Here is a 24,823-nt window from a genome sequence, read left to right on the forward strand (position 1 = left end):
ATGGATGGTTGGACTCTAGGAAGTACAGAGGGTCAGAGGGACCTTGGTGTACTTGTCCATAGATCACTGAAGGCAGCAGCACAGGTAGATAAAGTGGTTAGGAAAGCATATGGGAAACTTGCTTTATTAGCCGAGGCATAGAATATAAGAGCAGGGAGGTTATGATGGAGCTGTATAAAATGCTAGTTAGGCCACAGCTGCAGTACTGTGTACCGTTCTGGGCACCACACTATAGGAAGGATGTGATTGCACTGGAGAGGGTGCAGAGGAGATTCACCAGGATGTTGCCTGGGCTGGAGCATTTCAACTATGAAGAGAGACTGAAAAGGCTGGAGTTGTTTTCCTTAGAGCAGAGAAGGATGAGAGGAGATATGATTGAGGTATACAAAATATTGAGGGGCATTGATAGGTTAGATAGGAAGAAACTTTTTCCTTTAGTGGAGGGGTCAATAACCAGGGGGCATAGATTTAAGGTAAGGGGCAGGAGGCTTAGAGGGGATTTGAGAAAAATATTTTCACCCAGAGGTTGGTTGGAATCTGGAACGCACTACCTATTGAGGTGGTAGAGGCAGGAACCCTCACAACAATTAAGAAGTATTTGGATGAGCACTTGAAAAGCCAAAGCATACAAGGCTACGGGCCAAGTGCTGGAAAAGGGGATTAGAATAGTTAGGTGCTTGATGGCCGGCATAGACACGATGGGCCAAAGGGCCTGTTTCTGTGCTGTATAACTCTATGATTCTATTTTCAGTACTTTTTCAACAATGTATCTCAAATACCTTGTAACAAAAATTGATATGGTAAGAGGTAATGTACAAGCACGGGTAAGAAGTTAATTGATGGAGGAAACAGAGAATTAGGGTTAATGGGTGTTGCTCATATTAGGAAAATATTAGAACTAATGTACCCCAGGAGTCAGAGATATGTCCACTTTTGTTCTCAATATATGATTTTATTTAGGCATTTGAAGTACAATAGTGATAATTGACTGATGATTCAAAAGTGGACATCTGGCCACCGAATAGGACTATAAAAGACTTCAGGACATAAGACAGGTTATCCATCCAACCATTTAGAAGAGTAAGTGGTGACCTGATTGAAACATATAAGATCCTGAGGGGTCTCGACAGGGTGGGTATGGAAAGGATGTTTTCCCTTGTGGAAGAATCTAGAACTAGGGGTCAGTGTTTAAAAATAAGGCATTGCCCATTTAAGACAGAGATGAGGAAAAGTTTTCTTCTCTCAGAGGGTCGTGAGTCTTTGGAATTCTCTTCCTCAAAAGGGGGTGGAAGCAGTCTTTGAATATCTTTAAGGCAGAGGTAGTTGGATTCTTGATAAACAAGGGGGTGGAAGGTTATCAGGGGTAGGTGGAAATGTGGAGTAATCAGTTCAGCGATGAACTGAATGAATGGCGGAGCAGGCTCGAAGGGCTGAGTGGCCTACTCCTGCTCCTAACTCGTATGTTTATCTAACAACATAGTGGCCCTCTCTTACTGTAAATTAGCATGGCTATCAGCATCACATCAGTGAGAACGTTCACACTATATAAGTGAACTATATCTTGTATGGCTGTTATGGCCATCAGGGACAAAGCACCGTGTCAGCCCACATTCACAAGAATCTACTAATCTACATCTACTAATATCCATTATAAGCCCACCGACTCCCACAGCTACCTCGACTACACTTCTTCACACCCGGCCTCCTGTAAGGACTCCATTCCATTCTCCCAGTTTCTCCGTCTCCGACGCATGACGGTGCTTCTGATATGACCTCCTTTTTCCTCAAACGAGGATTCCCCCCCACTGTTGTTGACAGGGCCCTCAACCGTGTCCGGTCCATTTCCCGCACCTCTACCCTCACCCCTTCCCCTCCCTCCCAGAACCGTGACAGGGTTCCCCTTGTCCTCACTTTCCACCCCATCAGCCTCCATATCCAAAGGATCATCCTCCGGCATTTCCGCCACCTCCAGCGTGATGCCACTACCAAACGCATCTTCCCCTCCCTTCCCCTGTCAGCATTCCGAAGGGATCGTTCCCTCCGCGACACCCTGGTCCACTCCTCCATTACCCCCCCCACCTCGTCCCCGTCCCATGGCAACTTCCCCTGCAATCGCAGGAGGTGTAATACCTGCCCATTTACCTCCTCTCTCCTCAATATCCCAGGCCCCAAACACTCCTTTCAGGTGAAGCAGTGATTTACTTGTACTTCTTTCAATGTAGTATACTGTATTCACTGCTTGCAATGTGGTCTCCTCTACATTGGGGAGACCAAACGCAGACTGGGTGACCGCTTTGCGGAACACCTCCGCTCAGTCCGCAAGCAGGACCCTGAGCTTCCGGTTGCTTGCCATTTCAACACTCCCCCCTGCTCTCATGCTCACATCTCTGTCCTGGGATTGCTGCAATGTTCCAGTGAACATCAACGCAAGCTCAAGGAACAGCATCTCATTTACTGATTAGGCACACAACAGCCTGCCGGACTGAACGTTGAGTTCAATCATTTCAGAGCATGACGGGCCCCCCATTTTACTTTTATTTTTAGTTATTTTTTCTTTTTTACATGTTTTACACCTTTTTTTTCATGTTTATTTCATTTCCTCTTAGTTTGTTCAGTTTGCTTACCCACTGTTTTTTTTAATGTTTGGACTTGCTGTTCAACCTTCAGTCCGTTAACACCCTATTTGTACTAATACTTTGTCTTTCAACATACCATTAACATAATGTTTGCCTTTGCTCCACGACCTTTTGGTCAGCTATGTGGCCTTGTCCAATCTACACCTTCTCCTTTGTTATCTCTTGTCCCACCCCCGCCTCACTTGCTTATAACCTTTGACATTTCTAATATTTGCTAGTTCCGAAGAAGGGTCACTGACCCGAAACGTTAACTCTGCTTCTCTTTCCACAGATGCTGCCAGACCTGCTGAGTGGTTCCAGAATTTCTTGTTTTTATTTCACAAGAACAGAACTAGGAGCAGGAGTAGAGCATATGGCCCAGTGAGCCTGCTCCACCATTCAAAAGGATCATGGCTTATCTTAGGATTCAACTCCACTTTCCCACCCACTCACCATATCCCTTGATTCCCTGAGAGACCAAAAATCTTGTCTATCCCAGCCTTAAATGTATCCAATGATGGAGCATCCACAAACATCTGGGGTAGAGAATTCCAAAGATTCACAATCCTTTGAGTTAAGTAATTTCTCCTCATCTCAGTCCTAAATGATCGGCCCCTTATCTTGAGACTGTGCTCCCGTGTTTTAGATTCCCCGATTCCATTCTCTTCAAGTTACTTCAAAAGTGCACCCAAATCAGCCTACTCTTTTTCACATTGTGCTTCTCCTGGGTGGCTACACCTGTCTTTTTTAACCTATTCTCATGCTTCTGTTAGTTGCCACTTAAAGGCCTGGATTACGGGAACTGGTTGGCTACCACGATCTACAAAAGGCTCATGGGGCTGAGGTGGTGCTTGTCTCATAGTATCTTATCCAGTTTCAGCTACACCCCAATGGTATAGTGCAGTGGAGGGATGGACAGCTGGAGGATGGCATGTGCTACTGTCCTGAGAGAAGACAGTATCATGCAACTGCAACTCCAGGGTGACTTGGTCCTCATCAACTTCTTCACCATCACCTTCCTCCTCTGCTGCCCGCTGCTGTAGTGGATCTGCAGGAATGGGACTGCATTGCCTCCTTGAGAAGGAGGTGGAATTTTAAGGCTATGCGGTGCTTCACAACAATGCCTGGGCAACAGTGCAGATTCTCAGTCAGTACCTGGCACCAGAAAGATTTCACCTCCCAAAGCAAGAACTAAGAGCCTCCGCACAAAGTGCATGGCCTTCTTATCAAAACTTAAGGTTGGGGAAGCCCTCTTCAGTGGCCTGCCTGTGGCGAGCAGTGTGCCAATTTGTCCTGCAAGTTGTTAGCCTTACCATTAGTTACTCACTTTATCAGTTGAGGAGTGTGTAATCAATTGGCATGGGAGAGATGAAGTAAGAGATGTGGGGGTATAAGACGGTTAAAATGTGGAGGAAGGGGTTTTAGGGTTTTGTACATAAGAGGAAATGGGTGCAGGATGCTGAGTTGTCCCCCTTAAGGACAGAACATCATGAAGGATTATTTGTGGAAGTGAAAGCAAAATACTGTGGTTGCTGGAAATCTGAAATAAAAACAGCAAGTGCTGGAAATACGCAGCAGGTCTGGCAGCATTTGTGGAGAAAGAAAGAGAGTTAACATTTCAGGTGGAAAGGTCACAGAACTGAAATGTTAACTCTGTTTCTCTCACCACAGATGCTGCCAGAGCTGCTGAGTATTTCCAGCACTGCGATTTGTGCAAGGGTTGCTTTAAGAGGCTGAAGACTGTACTAGTGCCAAAGGTGGGCCAGGAAGAAAAGAGGGATGTATGCAGTGTGCTTTCTGAAGATGGGGAACTTCTTGCAGCATTGTTCTGCAATCTTGGAGGTGAGGGAGTTGACATTCAATGCCAGTGCCAGCTACATCCAAGTGGCATGGCTTGATAATTCTATGTGACCTGGTGACACCCATACCCAGGAGTCCTTTTGTTCTGCCTTCAAGAAAGCTTTGAGGTCTGAATGAATGAAGCTGTATATTCTTCTATTCTGACTTGGTGCCAAGCCCTGCTGCCCTCTCGGCTCAGATGGTGCTGCAGCGTTCAGAATTTTGTTCATGTATAATAAAAATATTGCATTTATTTCATTTGCAATTGGAGGAAGGCCAGGGTTAGGGATTTCCTTTGCATTCGGAGGGATGCTCGATTGGAGATATCCTTTGCAAACCAGGGGAAGCCCAAGGATACCTTGCCAGGAACAGTTCTATTCTTCCTAACCCATAAGGAGTTCAAACAAACAGAATTTCCGTTTGGTAGTACAGAACTTCAGTATTGTTGAAAATAGAGACTTTTTGTCGAAGCTTTCCGTCTTGCACTCATCAGGACAATTCGCAAGAATACCAATGTAAGGGAAAGCAACAATTTATACTCTATGAAATATGAGTGCTAATTGGTTGGCAAGTGGACTCTGATTGGTAGAGGCATTGCCATGGAGAATGCACCAGTTTATGGGTGACTTGACAGTTAACACTTGCCAGAGTCCACTTGCCAACCAATCAGCACTCTCTTCTCATGCAGTATAAATTTGCTGCTTTCCCTTACATTGGTATTCTTATGAATTGTCCTGATGATTGCAAGACATAAATCTTCAACAAAATGTCTCTATTTTCAGCAATAAACAGAATTTTCTAAAACTTACACTGGCCTCTTATGGACAGTCAGCTCCTCCTACCGTGGTTTTGCTGCTGAGCAGGATGTCATCAGACTACAATTTTTGCATTTAAGTAGTTTCTCACTGCTTTTTAGCAGCAGCCTTGTCGAGGGCCTGAATCATCGGTATTAATATTACAGTGGCCAGAAATGCGAAGGGGTCTAGGTGGCATTTCGATTTTCAAGACTTTAACTCCTTGCCAAACTGTTTCCTGCCTGTCGGGGGGTTTTGTGGGGGGGGGGGGGGCGGGGGGCGGAGAGTAGGATGTGGTTAAAATCCAGGCCAAAATGTTCTATTTTTCCCTCTCAGACTTAAACCAAAGCTTCTGTGCCTCAAGAGAAATATTAGCTTTTCATTTCTGGGTCAGTAATTTGCCAATTTAACTCACTAATAATGAATTTCAGTTCTACCCTACGTTTTATTTTTCTTATATACCCCAAGCAACTGACCGGAAAGCAATGCCTTCGTCGTCTTTTAATATACCATAATCTACACAGATGGTGCGACGGAGGTCTGACACTAAAGGGATTTTTGTTGGACCAAGTCCTCCTTGCTTTCTTGGGGTGTTGATCCTGTGAAAGACAGAAAAATTAGTTTTAGCTTGTATTTGAATGCAAGACATAAACTGAATGTAACAAGCACATAGAACATATGTACAATAAAGTAAGGTTCATTTGGTAAAATAAATGAAAAAATCCTATTTCATCATTTTAACAGCCACTTCAGTGAATTTGCTTGGGTTGTTTGAATGATGTAACAATAACTCAGATGCCATCAGAAGTCTATATGGACGTCTATAGTTTTGTGAGGTTCTCCTACTGGTCTGGGGCCTTAATACTGCACTGAATGTTGCCTAGATCAGGGGCTCTCAACCATTTTGCTTCACAGTGTTACGACCGAGGTGGGAGCAACGCACTGCCACTTCAGTCCCTTCGCTCCACAGGTCGCAGCATATTCTAAAAGTTTTTTTTCACCCAACCAGAAAGCAGCCAAATTAAACACTCTAGTAACCCTGGAATAAAACAGACCAAACCAGGTATCTTTAGACAACAAATTAACTATTAAAACTAAATCTTAAACACTATTAAGATAAACCTATGTCTAAAGACCTTATAACTTCTTATTTTAACCTAACTTCCCAATTCATACACATACGCTCAAAAATCATGGTTAACCAGTTTCTTTGAAAAAAATGTTTTTAAAAATTAACTGTTTCTTAAGAATAAATAAACAAGTAAGTCTTTGTGGGTTACATTCTGATGGATGAGGTATTTTAATGTGGAAATAATCAAATGCTACTCAAAGTCTTCACTTGGATTTGATGAAACAGTCTGTTTTTGATAGGCATTCAAACTCTTAGGCTGCAGCGGGCATTAAACAGTTCTTTGAATGATGAGCACAGAATAGGCAACTTGAATTTTAGAACTGATGGTCTCAGTTGAAACTTAACTTCGAATTCCAGCAAACTCAATCAGTCAACAGAGATTAAATCTTGAGGCAGATACTTCCTGGCTTGGAAGTAAACAAAAGGGGTTTTACTACCTTCAGCAATACAAACAATCTCTTACAGGAAAGGACTTTTTTTCCTCCTTAACAGGCAATCAACTCGGCCAGTAGCTCCTTGTAGAATTTTTGCTGAGAGAAAATAGATAGCTGTTCATTAGCATGCCTCACTGGAGAGTATCTCAAGGTAAACTGGTTCAGACTGTTTTTTTTGCCAGTTTTACACACAGTCAAATCGAAACATTATACCATGTGACCTCTCTCTCCTGGTGTTGCCTAGGTAACAAAATGCGGCGGTAGCAAACTGTGCCCCAGAAATCCAAAACTTCTCTCCCTGTCTAAAAGGCACACTGTTTTAATCCAAGAAAAATAAGTACAGTTCCATGGCAAGAGGCCTCCCTCCTGTGTTATTAAAAACTGCACAGACCTCCTGTAACATAACAGAAGTACTTTTTCTGTATAAAAATTAGTTATACAATTAAATATAAGTTTTACTTACTTAATGTGATACTTGTTGTTGCTACTGGGTGGCTCCTGTTACATGGTTAAAAACCAGCAGTCAATTCATGCACAAGGTCCAACAACAGGAAGTCAGATGGATGACCATATACGATATACATCTAAATTCCAGGCTCACTTCCCAATGCAAAATGAAGTATTTTACATATAAAAAGGGTCCATGTTCATGGCTGTACATGCCTTGTGTGAGTGATACCCCAGGGGCTCAGACTCAGGACAATGAGATCCCAGTGGCAAGGGCAGTGGGATGTTTTATTAGCCGCTTGTGCCATGCTCCGCTCCATAAACAGCTGCCACAGGCAAACAGCAGTCAACCAGATAAACAGTGAGAAGTCAAGTCAGCCAAACATTCACCAACATCCTTTGGTTAGCTCTCAGCCCATTACCCCACAAAAAGGACATCAAGCCCCACCAACCTGCTGCACTGCTATCCTGTTTTAAACACGGTGGGCAGGACAGCACAGGAAAAGAACCCACTGCCAACTGTCACTAATGGATCTGAGAGAAGAGAAGGGGTGAGATCTCCTCTCCTCCAACATCAATGGTGATGGTGGAACTTTTTTTTAAACTTCTCTCTATGCTGGGAGTCTGCAATTTCATAAGATCATAAGAAATAGGAGCAGGAGTAGACCAAAATGCCCTGTTAGTCTGCACCGCCATTCAATCCAATGATGGCTGATTTTCTGCCTTAACTCCAATTTCTCACCCACTCCCCATAATCCCTTGATTCCCTGAGAGACCAAACATCCTGTCTATCTCAACCTTAAATATACTCAACAATGGAGCATCCACAACTCTCTGGAGTAGACAATTCCAAAGATTCAAAACTCTCTGAGTGAAGAAATTTCACCTTATCTAACTCCTAAATGAACGACCCCTTATCCTGAGACTATGCCCCCGTGTTCTAGATCCCCAACCAGGGAAAAGAACCTCTCAGTATTCATTCTGTCAAGCCACTTCAGAATCTTGTAAGTTTCAATGAGATTACCTCTCATTCTTCTAAACTCCAGAAAGCATAGGCCCATTTTACTCAGCTTCTCATCAAAGGATAACCCTCTCATCTCAGGAACCAATCTAGTGAACCTTCGCTGTACTGCCTCCAATGCAAGTATCTCCTTCCTTAGATATGGAGACTAAAACGATTAATAGGTGTGGTGTCACCAAAGCCCTGTACAACTGCAGCAAGGCTTCCTTATTCTTGTACTCCAATCTCCCTGCAATATAGGCCAAAATGCTATTTGCCTTCCTAATTGCTTGCTGTACCTGCATGCTTCCAAGAAACCGGGTGACAGGGTTTATTGTGAAAGAACGAGTTGGTAATGCAGAGGTTATGATAGGTACACAACTCAAGCAGTCTCTGTCCATTCTCATTCATCCTTCCAATGCTATAGCGCCCAAGGCAGGAGGGCATGAGTCATGGTCGGCCCCAACCCTGGCATTAAAGTCCCCCAGCAGGAACAGATGTTCGGTATTGGGGATGCTACTAATGATATTATGGAGTTCCTCGTAGAACTGGTCTTTAGCTTCAGGTGGGGAGCACAGTGTTGGAGCATAGATGCTGAGTAGGTGTACTGGACCAGAGGCGGTGAGCAGTCGGATGGACAGTATGCGTTCTGAGCCATTTGAAGGTGGCTCTATCATGCTGAGCAAAGAGTTTCTGATGGCGAAGACCACTCCATGCTGTCTTGGTTCTTCAGGATCCCTACCCTGCCAGTAGAAGGTGTAGTCTTGCACTCTTAGAGATCCGCTCGCAGGGAGGCGTGTCTCCTGAAGTGCTGCAATGTCCACATTGAGTCTACTGAGCTTGTTGTTAATGATGGTGGTCTTCCGAGAATCGTTGATTTGTGCAAGGTCTTCTGACAGGCCAGGACACATAGTTCTGACGTTCCACTTGCAAAACGAAGGGCTGGTACCTTCTTTCCTTTTGTTATCGTGCTGTTGCAGTCCGCTTTTCGGGCAATGACCCTGAGCTCCAAGCACCCATTGAAGCAGGTGGACTGTGGCGGGACAGAGGCGCCTCATCAGACCCCTTTCCTATCCTGAGTGGCATGAAACAGGGCTGTGTTCTCGCACCTACACTGTTTGGGAATTTCTTCTCCCTGCTGCTCTCACATGAGTTCAAGTCTTCAGAAGAAGAAATTTTCCTCCACGCAAGATCAAGTGGCAGGTTGTTCAACCTTGCCCGTCTAAGAGCGAAGACCAAAGTACGGAAAGTCCTCATCAGGGAACTCCTCTTTGCTGACGATGCTGCATTAACATCTCACACTGAAGAGTGTCTGCAGAATCTCATCGACAGGTTTGCGGCTGCCTGCAATGAATTTGGCCTAACCATCTGCCTCAAGAAAACGAACATCATGGGACAAGACGTCAGAAATGCTCCATCCATCAATATCGGTGACCACGCTATGGAAGTGGTTCAAGAGTTCACCTACTTACCAGGCTCAACTATTACCAGTAACCTGTCTCTCGATGCAGAAATCAACAAGCGCATGGGAAAGGCTTCCACTGCTATGTCCAGACTGGCCAAGAGAGTGGGGGAAAATGGCGCACTGACACGGAACACAAAAGTCCGCGTGTATCAAGCCTGTGTCCTCAGTACCTTGCTCTACGGCAGCGAGGCCTGGACAACGTATGTCAGCCAAGAGCGACGTCTCAATTCATTCCATCTTCGCTGCCTCCGGAGAATCCTTGGCATCTGGTGGCAGGACCGTATCTCCAACACAGAAGTCCTTGAGGCGGCCAACATCCCCAGCTTATACACCCTACTGAGTCAGCGGCGCTTGAGATGGCTTAGCCATGTGAGCCGCATGGAAGATCGCAGGATCCCCAAGGACACACTGTACAGCAAGCTCGCCACTGGTAACAGACCCACCGGCCGTCCATGTCTCCGCTTTAAAGACGTCTGCAAACGCGACATGAAGTCCTGTGACATTGATCACAAGCCGTGGGAGTCAGTTGCCAGCGATCGCCAGAGCTGGCGGGCAGCCATAAAGGCGGGGCTAAAGTGTGGCGAGTCAAAGAGACTTAGTAATTGGCAGGAAAAAAGACAGAAGCGCAAGGCGAGAGCCAACTGCGAAACAGCCCTGTCAACCAATTTTATCTGCAGCACCGGTGAAAGAGTCTGTCACTCTAGTATTGGCCTATATAGCAACTCCAGGCGCTGCTCCACAAACCACTGACCACCTCCAGGCGATTACCCATTGTCTCCCGAGACAAGGAGGCCAAGAAGAAGAACTTGCATGCTAACTTTGTGTTCCATGTGCGAGGACACTCAAGTCTTTCTGAACACCAACATTGAGAAGTTTCACACCTTTTAAAAAATATTCTACTTTTCTATTCTTACTACCAAAGTGAATAACCTCACACCTCACCATATTATAACTCCATCTGCCACCTATTGCCCACTCACTTAACCTGTCTATATCTCTTTTTAGCCTCTTTATGACCTCCTCACAGCTTACATTTCCACCTAGCTTTGTATCATCAGCAAACTTGGCTACATTATTCTCGGTCTCTTCATCTAAGTCATTAATATAGATTATGAATAGTTGAAGTCTCAGCACCGATCCTTGCGCCGCTCCACTAAAAAGATTTTATTTTTGAAAGATGCTGATTTGGCAGACCTCTTGAAACCTTCTTGCGTAGCCCAAGGGGGCCGTGGACCCTCGGTTGAGAACCCTTGTCCTAGATTGTGTACTCTTTTCTGGAATGAGCTTCAACCCACATCCTTATGACTCAAAGGAGTAAATGCTACCAATAAGTCACAGTTGACATCTCAAAATGCAATAGTATAAAACCAGTATCAGAATTTATCAGTCAAAAGCAATGCTTTATGTTTCATATTAGTGTCAGGGCCACTGCTTTGGGTTATGTGTAGTCTGCACCAACAGAGGTAGCAACATCACCACAGCACCAGTTACTACAGACTTTAGGGCATATTTGATTTCAATGTTGGCTGACCCTTATCTGACTGTAGAAATCAGCTTCATCCGGTTTCTGACTGATGCTTCAGGAGGTAGTCTGAGCATTGGACAGCCGCGATACCTTCTCCCTGATCGCAAGTCAGTGAGCAAAGCCGCTTGTCCACTGCATCTTTCATATTCTACTCCCACAAGCAATTTCTGATCGAGCATCTCACAGGGCCATCCACAAATAACATTCGTGCCACACAAGTGCCAGGCAATTACCATCTCCAACAAGAGAGAATCGAACCACCTCCCTTGGACATTCAACAGCATTACAATTGCTGCACCCCCACTATCAACATCCTGGGAGTTACCATTGACCAGAAACTGAACTGGAGTAGCCATATAAATACCTAGGCTGCAAGAGCAGGTCAGAGGCTAGGAATCCTGTGGCGAGTAACTCACCTCCTGACTCCCCAAAGCCTGTCCACCATCTACAAGGCACAAGGCAGGAGTGTGATGGAATGCTCTCCACTTGCTTGGATGGGTGCAACTCCAAAACACTCAAAAAGCTCAACACCATCCAGGACAAAGCAGCCCGCTTGATTGGCACCCCGTCCACAAACATTCACCCCCTCCACCACCGACGCACAGTGGCAGCAGTGTGTACCATCTACAAGATACACTGCAGCAACGCACCAAGGCTACTCAGGCAATATTTTCCAAACCCGCAACCTCTACCACCTAGAAGGACAAGGGCAGCAGATGCATGGGAACACCACCACCTACAAGTTCCCCTCCAAGCCACACACCATCCTGACTTGGAATTATATCACTGTTCCTTCACTGTCGCTGGATCAAAATCCTGGAACTCCCTTCCTAATAGCACTGTGGGTGTACATACCCCACATGGACTTCAGCAGTTCACCACCACCTTCTCATGGGCAATTAGGGATGGGCAATAAATGCTGGCCTGGCCAGCGACGCCCACATCCCATGAAACTAATTTTTAAAAACTTGTCATCACACTGCATCACTCACTCCACCTGTGCAAGTATCAGCCCAGGAACTTTCGTTCAAAGGGAAAATGTAGAGCAAGACATAGAACAGCAGCATTAGGTAAAACACACGACACAAGTTAGGAGCAACTGCAGGTTGCAGAAGAGCAGCAAGAAATAGTCTGGGGACTGCCCGTTCCGACATCCCTCCTATGGTACTATCCAGAAGGCTGCTCTCTGAGCAGTGTGGAAAGAACCTTTCAAAGAAATAAAAATAAAGGTCCAGAAACTAGGGCCGGGAAATTCTTTGGAGCTGTTTCTGCTGTACCACCATATCTTTGCGAAAAGTGCAACATCAACAGTTTCCACTGCAGGTCTGAGGCATTATCCACAAGGGTTTTCTAAAAGACTGCAAAAGATCTGGCTGGACAGCTTTAAGGTATCTTCTGGGGCTGGGTGCCTGCAGAAGTGCACTGTGCAAGTGCACAACAATGGTGTTTTTCCAATGATGTGACACGATGGACTTTCTGGGGCAGCAAGTACATGTCCCAAATGAACAGAATTAGTGCTCCTAATGAGACTCATATCAAAGTGCAGCATGAGGCTCCCACTCCCCCAGAAAATCCCAACTAAGAACAAAACAAGACTCTGACCCTGGTGTGCTGCAACCCACCGCCACTCCCCCCACCCCTCCAGTATGCATTTGTATTGTCAGCGCACAGAAGAATTGTAGCCACAATGGGAAAAAATATATACAATCAAAATTTTCATACATCTGCACCACTGGCAGGACCTTACACAAAGTTGATTTGTCAGAAAATTGTGAGCACAAGGGCCATGAGCTTCCAGGTTTGTTTGCTTCCAAGGCTCAGTTAGTAGCCCTCTCGCCTCTGAATCATGGTTGTAGGTTCAAGTCCCAAGCCAGGGCTTGAGCACAACAATCTAGGCTGACACTCCAGTGCAGTACTGAGGGAGTTATGTATTGTCAGAGCTGCTATCTTTCGGATGACACGTTAAACCGAGGCCCCAATTGCCCTCTCAAGTGAAAGAAATGATCCCATGGCATTGTTTTGAATAACAGCAGGGAATTATCCATGTTGTCCTGGCCAATACTTATCTCTGAATCAAAATCACAAAAGTCAGATTACCTTGCCATTATCATATTGCTGTTTGTGCGAGCTTGCTGTGCACAAATTAGCCACTGTGTTTCCTTTATTATAACAGGGACTACACTTCAAAAGTACTTCATTGGCTGTAAAGCGCTTTGGGATGTCTGGTGGTTGTGCAAAACGCTATATAAATGCAAATCTTTCTTCTTCTTTCCATTACTCTGGGCCATAAGTAAAAGGCGGTGGAGTTGCATTGCTGGTTAAAGAGGAATTTAACACAATAGTGATGAAGAATATTAGCTCTGACGATGTGGAATCTGTATGGGTAGAGCTGAGAAACACAAAGGGGCAAAAAACATTAGTGAGGGTTGTATATAGACCCCCAAACTGTAGTGGTGATGTTGGGAATGGCATTAAACAGGAAATTAGAGACACATGCGATAAAGGAACATCTGTAATTATGGGTGACTTTAATCTGCATCTCGATTGGGCAAATCAAATTAGTCACAATACCGTAGAGGAGGAATTCATGGAGTGTATACGGGATGGTTTTCTGGACCAATATGTTGAGAAACCAACCAGAGAACAGGCTAACTAGACTGGATATTGTGTAATGAGAAAGGAATAATTGACAGTATAGTTGTGCGAGACCCCTTGGGGATGAGCGACCATAATATAATAGAATTCTTCATCAAGATGGAGAGTGAAGTAGTTGATTCTGAGACTAGGGTCCTGAATCTTAGTAAAGGAAACTACGAAGGAATGAGGCGCGAGTTGACTGTGATGGATTGGGAAACGTTACTTAAAGGGATGACAGTGGATAGGCAATGGCAAACATTCAAAAAGCGCATGGATGAACTGCAACAATTGTTTATTCCTGTCTGGCGCAAAAGTAAAACGGGAAAGGTAGCCAAACCATGGCTTACAAGGGAAATTAGAGACAGCATTAGATCCAAGGAAGAGGCATACAAATTTGCCAGAAAAAACAACAGACCTGAGGATTGGGAGTAGTTTAGAATTCAGCAAAGGAGGACCAAGGGATTGATTAAGAAGGGGAAAATAGAGTACGAAAGTAATCTTGCGGGGAACATAAAAACTGACTGTAAATGTTTCTATAGGTATGTGAAGAGAAAAAGATTGGTGAAGACAAATGTAGGTCCCTTACAGTCAGAAACAGGGGAATTTATTATGGGGAACAAAGAAATGGCTGACCAACTAAATGCATACTTTGGTTCTGTCTTCACAAAGGAGGACACAAATATCACACCAGAAATGTTGGGAACACAGGGTTTAGTGAGAGGGAGGAACTGAAGGAAATCAGTATTAGTAGAGAAATGGTGTTGGGGAAATTGATGGGATTGAAGGCCGATAAATCCCCAGGGCCTGATAATCTACATCCCAGAGTACTTAAGGAAGTGGCCCTAGAAATAGTGGTAGTCATCTTCCAAGATATTATAGACTCTGGACCAGTTCCTACAGATTGGAGGGTAGCTAATGTAACCCCACAATTTAAAAAGGGAGGTATAGAGAAAACAGGGAATTATAGACCAGTCAGCCTGACGTCGGTTGTGGGAAAAATTCTAGAGTCCATTATCAAAGATTGTATAGCAGAGCACTTGGAGAACAGTGGTAGATTCGGACAGAGACAGCATGGACTTACAAGAGGGAAATCATACTTGACAAATCTATTAGAATTCTTCGAGGATGTAACTAGTAGAGTTGATGAGGGGGAGCTGGTGGATGTGGTTTATTTGGACTTTCAGAAGGCTTTCGACAAAGTCCCCCATTAGCGTGTATAATTAAAGCGCATGGGATTGGGGGTAGTGTACTGCGATGGATAGAAAATTGGTTGGCAGATAGGAAACAAAAAGTAGGAATAAATGGGTCTTTTTCGGAATGGCAGGCAGTGGCTAGTGGGGTACTGCAGGGATCGGTGCTAGAACCCCAGCTATTCACAATATATATATTAATGATTTAGATGAGGGAATCAAATGTAATATTTCCAAATTTGCAGATGACTCAAAACTGGCTGGGAGGGTGAATTGTGAGGAGGATGCAGAGAGGCTTCAGGGTGATTTGGACAAGTTGAGTGAGTGGACAAATGCACGTCAGATGCAGTATAATGTGGATAAATGTGAGGTTATGCACTTTGGTAGCAAAAACAGGAAGGCAGATTATTATCTGAACGGCTATAAACTGACAGAGGGGAATATGCAACAAAACCTGGGTGTTCTCGTACACCAGTCGCTGATGGTAAGCATGTAGGTGCAACAGGTGGTAAAAAAGGCAAATGGTGTGTTGGCCTTCATAGCGAGAGGATTCGAGTGCAGGAGCAGGGATGTCTTGCTGCAATTATACAGGGCCTTGGTGAGGCCACACCTGGAATATTGTGTGCAGTTTTGGTCTCCTTATCTGAGGAAGGATGTTCTTGCTATAGAGGGAGTGCAGCGAAGGTTTACCAGACTGATTCCTGGGATAGCGGGACTGATGTATGAGGAGAGATTGAGTCGGTTAGGATTATATTCGCTGGAATTCAGAAGAGTGAGGGGGGAATCTCATAGAAGCCTATAAAATTCTAACAGGACTTGACAGGGTAGATGCAGAAAGGATGTTCCCGATGGTGGGGGAGTCCAGAACCAGGGTTCATAGTCTAAGGATACGGGGTAAACCTTTCAGGACTGAGATGAGGAGAAATGTCTTCACCCAGAGAGTGGTGAGCCTGTGGAATTCGCTACCAGAGAAAGCAGTTGAGGCCAAAACATTGTACGTTTTCAAGAAGGAGTTATATATAGCTCTTGGGGCGAGGGGGATCAAAGGAAATGGGGGGAAAGCGGGAACAGGTTACTGAGTTGGATGATCAGCCATGATCATAATGAATGGCGGAGCAGACTTGAGGGGCCGAACGGCCTACTCCTGCTCCTATTTTCTATGTTTCTATAACTCGGGATACAAGCATGACAGCACCCAGTAGGCAGTAGTATCAGTGCTGGAACTAATCTATCACCCCCCCAGTGGATGGCCGAAGAAGGCAAACTCTTTTTTTAAATTAAAAACTGCAATCAAAGACCCACTGATGAAATTCTGAGAATGTTTAATAGTAGGTTATTAATTATAGCAACAACATATATTCCCCCATTTTTTATTTAAAAGTGTAGTATCAAACAATAATTAAGCCCAGAAATCCTCAGGGAGACCTTTAGAGGCAAATCAAGGGCAGGGCAAAAGTTCTGCCTGTAATACAATGCAGTGACTGTGCCTCAAATCCAAGGGTCACTGTTATTTGCATATTGCAGTTAGGTGGCTACACATTTGCTGTACAATGACTCAATGGGTAGGGGTGAGCCCGATGAGGTTAATTTCATTGCAGCTTTTAAAATTTCTGTGCTCTTTCACGGCCTGGATCAAGTCTTGACAAGGAATGAATTATATGGTTATTTGCGGGGTGAGAGAGGTGCAAGAAACATTTATTTAATTTTTTCAAATTACTGTTGCTTTAAAATTGTAAATTGAGATGTAGGGCTCAAAGCCCTTTAAAAGTGGCGTTGGCATCTGCGCAATGGGGACAGCCCACCCCCTCCATGTCATCAGGTTGGGCGGTCCGCCCTAGCCATTTAAACAAACCGCGCACTGAATATAGCGGCCCCTCTGCGATGTGCGGTCTGCACAGGCGGCGAGCTTATAAAATCCAGTCCCATTTTATATTTAAACTAACTGTGTGTCGACGAGCACAGGGAGACATAGGATCATGCGGCGGGGGCAGCCTTTCATTGGTGGAACCCGCCGTCACTGCCCCAAACACCATGATCACCACAGATATAAAACATTCTATGCTTACAGCCTCAAGGATCATCAGCCTTCCTTTTATGTAAATATCTTCAGATTAACCTAAATTGAACCTTTTATTTAATTCAAACTGTTTTTGCCTCCCTTATTTTGTGGAAGTCACCACCAACTTCACATCATTTATTTTCCCTGCAGCCAGTGAGTCAGATGTCAGCCAGTAACAGCTCCCTGACTTTGACAGCACTCATTTTCGCTTTAGGCCCTTGTCAAATATCTTCACACTGTAATGCTATAATCCACCCACCAACCCTGCAGCCAACAACATGCATCTTCAACATCAAAAGCAACTATTCAACAACCGCTGGAAGCTCCACTCCACCTTCCCCTGCTCCTCCATGAACCCGGTCAGCTCTATCCTTCCCTCCCTGAGTACCCTGTCCTGCTCCTCCATGTAACCCCCGCCCATGCCTTCGCCACCATTCCAGGAAGATTCACGCTTGCTGGTGCTGAGCCTGGAGGCAAACATCCATTCCAAAGCTGACATTAGTTTAGCAGATGAGTTAAAGAGAGAAGAGCACAGCCCTGAGACTCAACTGCACAAATCTGTCTGCTGCATGCTACTGTAAAACAATCATGAACCGGGTGGCATAGGAATATCGCTTGCCATTCACTTAATCTGGCAGGTAGAACTAAATTCTAACTATGCGTAGGGTAATCAGTATTCATGTTATTTAAAGGAATTCAAAGCTGCAATCCGCCACTGCGTTGGGGGAACCCTGGAACGCTGCAAGCCTGCCGCTGACTTAATTTTGCAAGTATATTCCGCCATCGGGAATCTGAAAATTGACCCCACGCCTAATTGTAGCAACCCGAACACCACCAAAATCGTTGTGGTGGAGAGCATAAAATTCCCCCCGAGTCTTCCCCCACCCCTACAATCAAGATCACTGTTGGCCACCGCTCCCCCTGTCCACCACACATAATTACCCAGTTAGATTCCAATGCCTACCTGAGTGCTCTAGCCACCTTTACTCACCCAAACAAAAATATTTTCTTTGTCAAGAAACTACCAATTAAAAACAATATGAATATGAAAATAACACCATCTAGCTTGCAGATGGTTTCCCCAAAATCCTCAATCTGGTCATTATAATTACTACATTAAATCAACTTATAAACCTGGAAGAGGGAAAGAAGAAAAACTAATGCTTAACAGTACTTAATAGTTCCTAGGTTACTTTGCAAGTTGCAATTCAAGCATTGAATACATTGGTCAAAATGAAATTACATACCAAGCTAAATGAGCAAAATGTGAGTCTGTAGAAGCAGCAATTATTTCGCAATTAACCTTGTTGAAATCTTCCACACGATCACTAAAAGCGATAATCTCAGTTGGACACACATAGGAGAAATCAAGTGGGTAGAAAAAGAAGACGACATATTTTCCTGTTGATAAAATGAACAGTTTATTTCATAAACACAGTGCTGTGCAATCAAAAGTCATAACTTATTGTTCAGCATGTCATTAGTAATGGCTGGAACCTACATTGGGAATGCCAGCTCACTTACTACTTAAGACAACTATCCAAAGAGCAGTACAAGAAATATAGAGCAAAAGAAAACCCGCCCTAATAATCCCCTTACAATGCTCAAATTGCCCCAATATTTTTGACATTCCTGACAAGAAAAACAGACACATTCACTACACAATTCTTTGCTTGCATAATGCTGCCCCAATGTTGCTTCTGGATTCCTGCTGGTGTGTTTGAATGCACAGTAATGAATCATTCTAAATAAAACAGCATACATTTCAGGGTCAGATATGTCAAGGCCTGCTACCCACTTTCCTGTTTACTCTGAACATGGGTCAAGTGCAGGCTGCCCCCGTAAAAGTTGGTGCTGAGTAAAGAAGGCTATGTCTGAGAGCCTGCTCTACTTAAATGGCCAAGCTGCAGTGAGTGCAGCAGCCATTATTCTACATTTATATTAGTCTGGTGTTGCAAAATGGTCGTACTATTTTGGTCAGTTGATTATTATGGGTGCGATGTGAACAGTTTAAAGCTCACAATCCCCATCTAAACAATGGGATTCTATTGAGGCACTCTAATTTTACCGTATAAGAAAGATGAACGGGAAGCTCTTCTGAATGCCAGGAAGATTCAAAATCACAGGAGGAAAAAGACACCTATTCACTGTCATGCTACAGTCTGGATTTATTGCCCTTGCAGAATTTGTATTAACCTTACTGAAGAGACTGAGGTTCACCAAGGGGATAGTGAAAAAGTGAAACTACCTGTTTCAGGAAGACTTGGAGTTATGCAGCAGGGTTGACACAGCACTGACAGCTGCATTGAGGTAATTACAGCTTTGACTTGGAGGGGAAATCAAGTGGGCCATGGGCAACATAACTAACATTAGCCAGTTATTAGTACATTGGTGCGTTCACCAAATCGCCAGTGCAGTGTTCACCAGAGCTAACTGTTACAACCAGGTGAGAAAGGTGTCTGGGGTTCCCTATCAGCCTTTACCTGGTCTTAACGTAACAGGGTTTAATTTTAAACACTGTTACGACCAACCACTCCAGTCAAAGCCCCCAATCAAAATATACAATTCTGACTGTGGTGGGAGAAACGCACTGATAATTCAATCACGCTGTTCCACAGATAGCCTAACATATCATTTAAAACTTTCCAAATTAAAGAGAGACCCAGCCAAATTGTACCATCTATTAACTCCCGAATGAGGCTAACCAAACCAGGTGTCTTCAAATCAACAAATTAACTCTTTAATTAGAAGAACTAAATTCTTAAACACTATGAAGATATAAACATTTAAAATCGAAAAAAATTACTGTCCTTGCAAATTTACAGTCCAATGTTGCTTGAAGTCCTCATAGAATGTTGCTTGAAGTCCCTCTCCAGCGAATTTCAACAATTAACAACTTGCAAACACTTTCAACAGAATCAATCTGACTTTAGAGTTTTTGAGGGATAAAAGATTGTCAGTCTAACTCCCCCCCCCCACTTCAGTTTATATTACCAAAGATCTCTGTTTTGAATTGATGTTTTAGAATTTTGAGAGATAATAATTAAACATACTAAATTCCTATTTCTTCAGTTTAAATGGTTGAGAGCTCTTTTTCAGGTGTGCCAAACATCACAGCTGTCTGTGTCCTCTGTCTGTGTTCTGTTCGAACAAATTGTTTTCAAATCAAAGCCAGTTCAACACTGAATTGTAACAAATGTATCACATGAGACTCACTCCCAGTGGCTATGTCTATGGTAACGAGAATGCACCCTTTGAATCGCAGTCTTCAAATGGCTGTTTCCAACGGCAACCGAAAATGCACCTTTCTATAACTCCTCAGGCTTGCTGGTTCTTAAAGGAATACTGATCCTTTGCAAACCTTAAAGGCAAGCCGTGCATTCACCGGAGAAAAAAAAACTACAGGATCATGACAACACACTGTGTTTGTAGCTCACCCTTGGTGAATCCTTGTTCCCTGCTTTCCAATTATAAGGCAAAGAACCAGCACAAACAGGTTTAAAGAAGAAAAGTTGAAAGTCATTAAACTTGAACTTAAACTTTAATGCGGTTAACGCCTACGGACGTATGAGGAGAGATTGAGTCGGTTAGGATTATATTCGCTGGAGTTCGGAACAGTGAGGGGGGATCGCATAGAAACTTATAAAATTCTAACAGGACTTGACAGGGTAGATGCAGGAAGGATGTTCCCGATGGTAGGGAAGTCCAGAACCGGGGGTCATAGTCTAGAGATACGGGGTAAACCTTTCAGGACTGAGATGAGGAGAAATTACTTCACCCAGAGAGTGGTGAGCCTGTGGAATTCACTACCACAGAAAGCAGTTGAGGCCAAAACATTGTGTTTTCAAGGAGTTAGATATAGCTCTTGGGTCTAAAGGGATCAAAGGGTATGGGGTGAAAGCGGGAACAGGTTACTGAGTTGGATGATCAGCCATGATCATAATGAATGGCGGAGCAGTCTCGAAGGGCCGAATGGTCTACTCCCCTGCTCCTATTTTCCATGTTTCTATGGATATGCGATGTGCCCTACTAGAATGCATACATGATACACACATGCAGATAGAGACAGAAAAGAGCTGAAGCAATAAAGTGGAAAAGTTTGAGGCAATATCTGAAGATGGTTTTGGTTACTGTTTTTCAAACTCGCTGTAAAGTCCTTGATTGTAGGTAGGTCTTGCTTTTCATGGGGGCCCAGTATTCTTCTTAAACCTTGTTCGATGTAGGTGACTTTTCTCTCTTGCGGTTCATGTATCCTCAGTGAGTCCACAAACTTGTGAGAAAGATATGGGAGCAGATAGGAAAGGTCTTCTCACTCCAGGAGCAAACAGTCTTTCCGAGTTCAAAAACTCTGCAGCTAGTTCAAAAACCCTGGACCAGCCAGTCATGTGACCAGCTGGTTTAACCAGTCCTGGCTTTTGTGGATTGTATCACTTTAGCAGTCTTTGGAATGCTCTTCCTTACACCTTCAATGTCTGGTGACCAAAATCCATTGTGGGTTGAATGTGTCAGGGAATGGTCCTTTTGTCTCCACAAGCACTATGTTATTAAGCAAACATTTTTCAACTAAGTATCTGGCAATCCTTGTAACAGGCCTTCTCTTCTTCCCAGCATGTTTAAAATCAATGTTCATATGACAAAATTAATATGCCTCATTCTTGGCAGGTGGGGGCCTGCATGACATAACAAATACATCATCACCTGTTCCCATGAATCCCAGAGATCAGCTAGCCTTGCTTTTTCTCACATCACTGGCGTCCCCAAAGTTTGGCATACATTTTACCCTTCATGCTCCTCTGTAAACGATTGTCTCTTTTATTAATGAGAAAGGCTTCTTATCTATGAATATCGAGTTTGTTTTCAGGAGGATTATAGAGCTGAAGATTCTGTTCCCCAGCTGCATACATTGTTATGATGGTACTTCTATATTTTTTGTGATTTTTTTTTAAGGGCTCATGTATTTTAGAAATATGGACATTGTTTTATTTGGGAAAACTGAAAAGGATTCCATGGATATTTTTTCATTGGGGTCATTGAAAAGAGGTCATCGTAAGGTCTTTTAGACTTGGTTTGTAAACAACCCTTACTGGAAGTCACCTGTCTTCAGATAAACACCCAACAGGGGTTTTTTGACTTGGGGGAGATGTTTACAGAGAAGTGACAGGTCAAGATTTATAGGGATCAGGAGGCTAGTCGCTTCAGATATTGTTTTTGGTTTCACTTTGGACAGTGTGAATTGTTTTGAAGGTAGTTGGAGAAAACTAGCAAGGGAGCAGTCACCATCAGCACCTTCTTCCATCTCTTTGAGAACTTCCAGAGAATTAAATGTAAGAAATGGAGAAACTAATGCTGCATTTCTCCTGAAAAGCCCACCAGAAATGCTTGATGCCGCATTTCGCCTGGAAAGCCTGCCAAACTGATCTTCAATGTCGCCTGAAAGGAACTATTCTAGAAAGATCCCAGTGACAGCCATCAATGTGTATTTGGGATGCCAAACCATACCTTCTCTTTTTTTCTTCAAGAACTAGTGCGTATTTAGCCAAAGTATTCTTTTTTGTCTTTTTTTTGGAACAGAACTCTGAAGAGAAAATCTCTATTTTATCAGTTAACCTGTTGTGTGTGTGAGAGAGAGGGGCTAAGGTAAAAAGGAATTTTCATATTTCACTCTGTGTGTTAATGCTTTCCTTCGTTACTGGTATGTCTTGTTTTATAATAAATGGATAAATTTGTTGTTTATTGAAGAAACCTGGTTGGTGTGTTTTATTCTGGGATAAAGAGTAGAGTCTATGATTGACTGTATTGGTAACTGGGTAAACATATAAATATATGCTGTGACCTGTGGAGAAGTGAAACTAAGAAAGACAGTGCACGCCTCCCACCTCGGACGTAACATATAATTGGGGGCTCTGTGCAGGATAACCTAACGCCGACAACATGCAACTGTAAGTGGGATAATAATAATTGAACAGATGAAAATTTAAAAAAATAACCAGGATTCTTGTGCAATAAAGTCTACTGGAATGTCTTCGTTAGTTGCTATGACCTTTCTGGGGAAGAAAGATGTATCCTTGAGTGATTTGAGAAACTTAACCAAGGTTAGACTAAAGGATTTGGAAAACCTGTTGGTGTTAGCATTAAAATCAGGGGCTAGGAAATCAGACATAATTGAAGTAATAACACAGCATTTGAAATTGGAAGGCGGCGGCAGCAAACCAGATGGAATTAACTAAAATTCAGCTGCAGATGTGGCAGCTTGAGCTTGACAAAGAAAAAGAAATGGAAATGAAAAAACTTGAGCTTGAGCAGAAAAAAGAATGGGAAAAATTTAAGCTTGAACAGGAAAAGAGAACTGATCATGAAAAAAACTTGAAATTGACAGAGGAAAGGAAAAAAGAGAGCATTTCTAAGAGAAAGAAAAGAAAGGGAATTTGAACTTAAAAAGCTGGAACTAAATCAAAAGAGTGGCCTTGGCTCCAAGGAAAATTCTGGTTAGCAAAGCTCTGACTCCAGCCCAGAACCCAGTGGAGAGCTGTTTAAATTTGTACAAGCCCTCCTGAAATCTGAGGAAAGGGACGTAGAGGCATTTTTCATTTCTTTTGTAAAGATACCTGGACAGATGAAGTGGTCGAAAGAAAGCTGGACACTGCTTATGCAAGACAGGTTGATGGGCAGAGCTCATGAAGTTTATGCCATGCTTCTTGAGGAGGCTTCTGCGGATTATGAGGTGGCAAAAAAGGCTATTCTCGCTGCTTATGAGTTGGCCCCTGAAGCATACAGGCAGAAATTTCAGAATCTCCAGATACAGCCTGGACAGACTTGAGAGAAGTGAGAGGGTAAAGCAAATTAATTTTGTTAATTGGATGCAGGCACTAAAGGTAGAGACCACGTATGAGAACCTTAGGGAACTAATTCTCCTGGAAGAATTTAAAAATTCACTCCCTCCGTTAGTAAGAACCCATGTAGAGAACCAGAAGGTTTCGATAGCCAGACAGGTGGCGGAAATCGCTTGTTTATAAGCCAAAACCCTTTGCCCGTCACCCCCACAAACCCGAGAAAGATAGAAGGTGGGAGGGTGAAAGGAAGGCAACTAGCTGGGGACAAGAAGGGACAGCAGGGAACGCCCCGGGACCTCCTCCTCAGGCCAGAAAGGAAGATGCTGAAGGTGGAAATGAGATTCACAAGCCTAAGTATTACCATTGCCACAAGCTGTGACACCTTCGTGTAGAATGCTGGAAGTTGCAGGGCAAACTTATTGAAGTACAAAAAGCCAGTCCAGAGAAAGGGACCCTGACCAAGAGTACGACAGATCAGGCTGTAGCTCTGGCTGCAGATGTAAGGCCAAGTACATTGTCAAGCAAACCCCCCCCCCCCCCCCCCAAACCTACCAAGACTAAAGCACATATATTTCGCCACATGAACATTAAAACTTAAAATTGCAAGCCCTGACTGGAAGGACATTTGCATAGTACTGGCAATGTTAGAACAATGGGGACCCAGTCATTGCTTCCCAAATACACAGAAGAAGTGGTCAGACCAGTTTTAGTCACATGACTAACTGGCTGTTGCAGAGAATTTGAACTTCCAACAAAGAATTTTGGACAGAGACAAAGCTGTGTGATCATGGAATAAAGATGTCTCCTGGAACTGAAGCAAGAAGACCTCTCTCCTGCCTGTTTCCATCTCCTACCC

At 43.7% G+C, this 24,823-nt stretch overlaps 1 protein-coding gene across 3 annotated transcripts in view; it reads right to left on the minus strand.

The window, feature by feature from the left end:
* Positions 1-24,823, minus strand: part of LOC137372796 (peroxiredoxin-1-like) — a 125,445-nt gene that overhangs the window by 14,255 nt on the left and 86,367 nt on the right. For all 3 annotated transcript variants that reach the window (XM_068037059.1, XM_068037060.1, XM_068037058.1), the window contains 2 exons: positions 18,385-18,538; positions 5,725-5,847 (listed from right to left, as the gene is read on the minus strand). In XM_068037059.1, coding sequence (XP_067893160.1) covers positions 5,725-5,847; positions 18,385-18,538 — 277 coding nt within the window. The remainder of the gene's footprint in view (positions 1-5,724; positions 5,848-18,384; positions 18,539-24,823) is intronic.

Source organism: Heterodontus francisci, chromosome 8 (genome assembly GCF_036365525.1).
Source record: "Heterodontus francisci isolate sHetFra1 chromosome 8, sHetFra1.hap1, whole genome shotgun sequence".
In the NCBI taxonomy this organism is placed as follows: Eukaryota; Metazoa; Chordata; class Chondrichthyes; order Heterodontiformes; family Heterodontidae; genus Heterodontus; species Heterodontus francisci.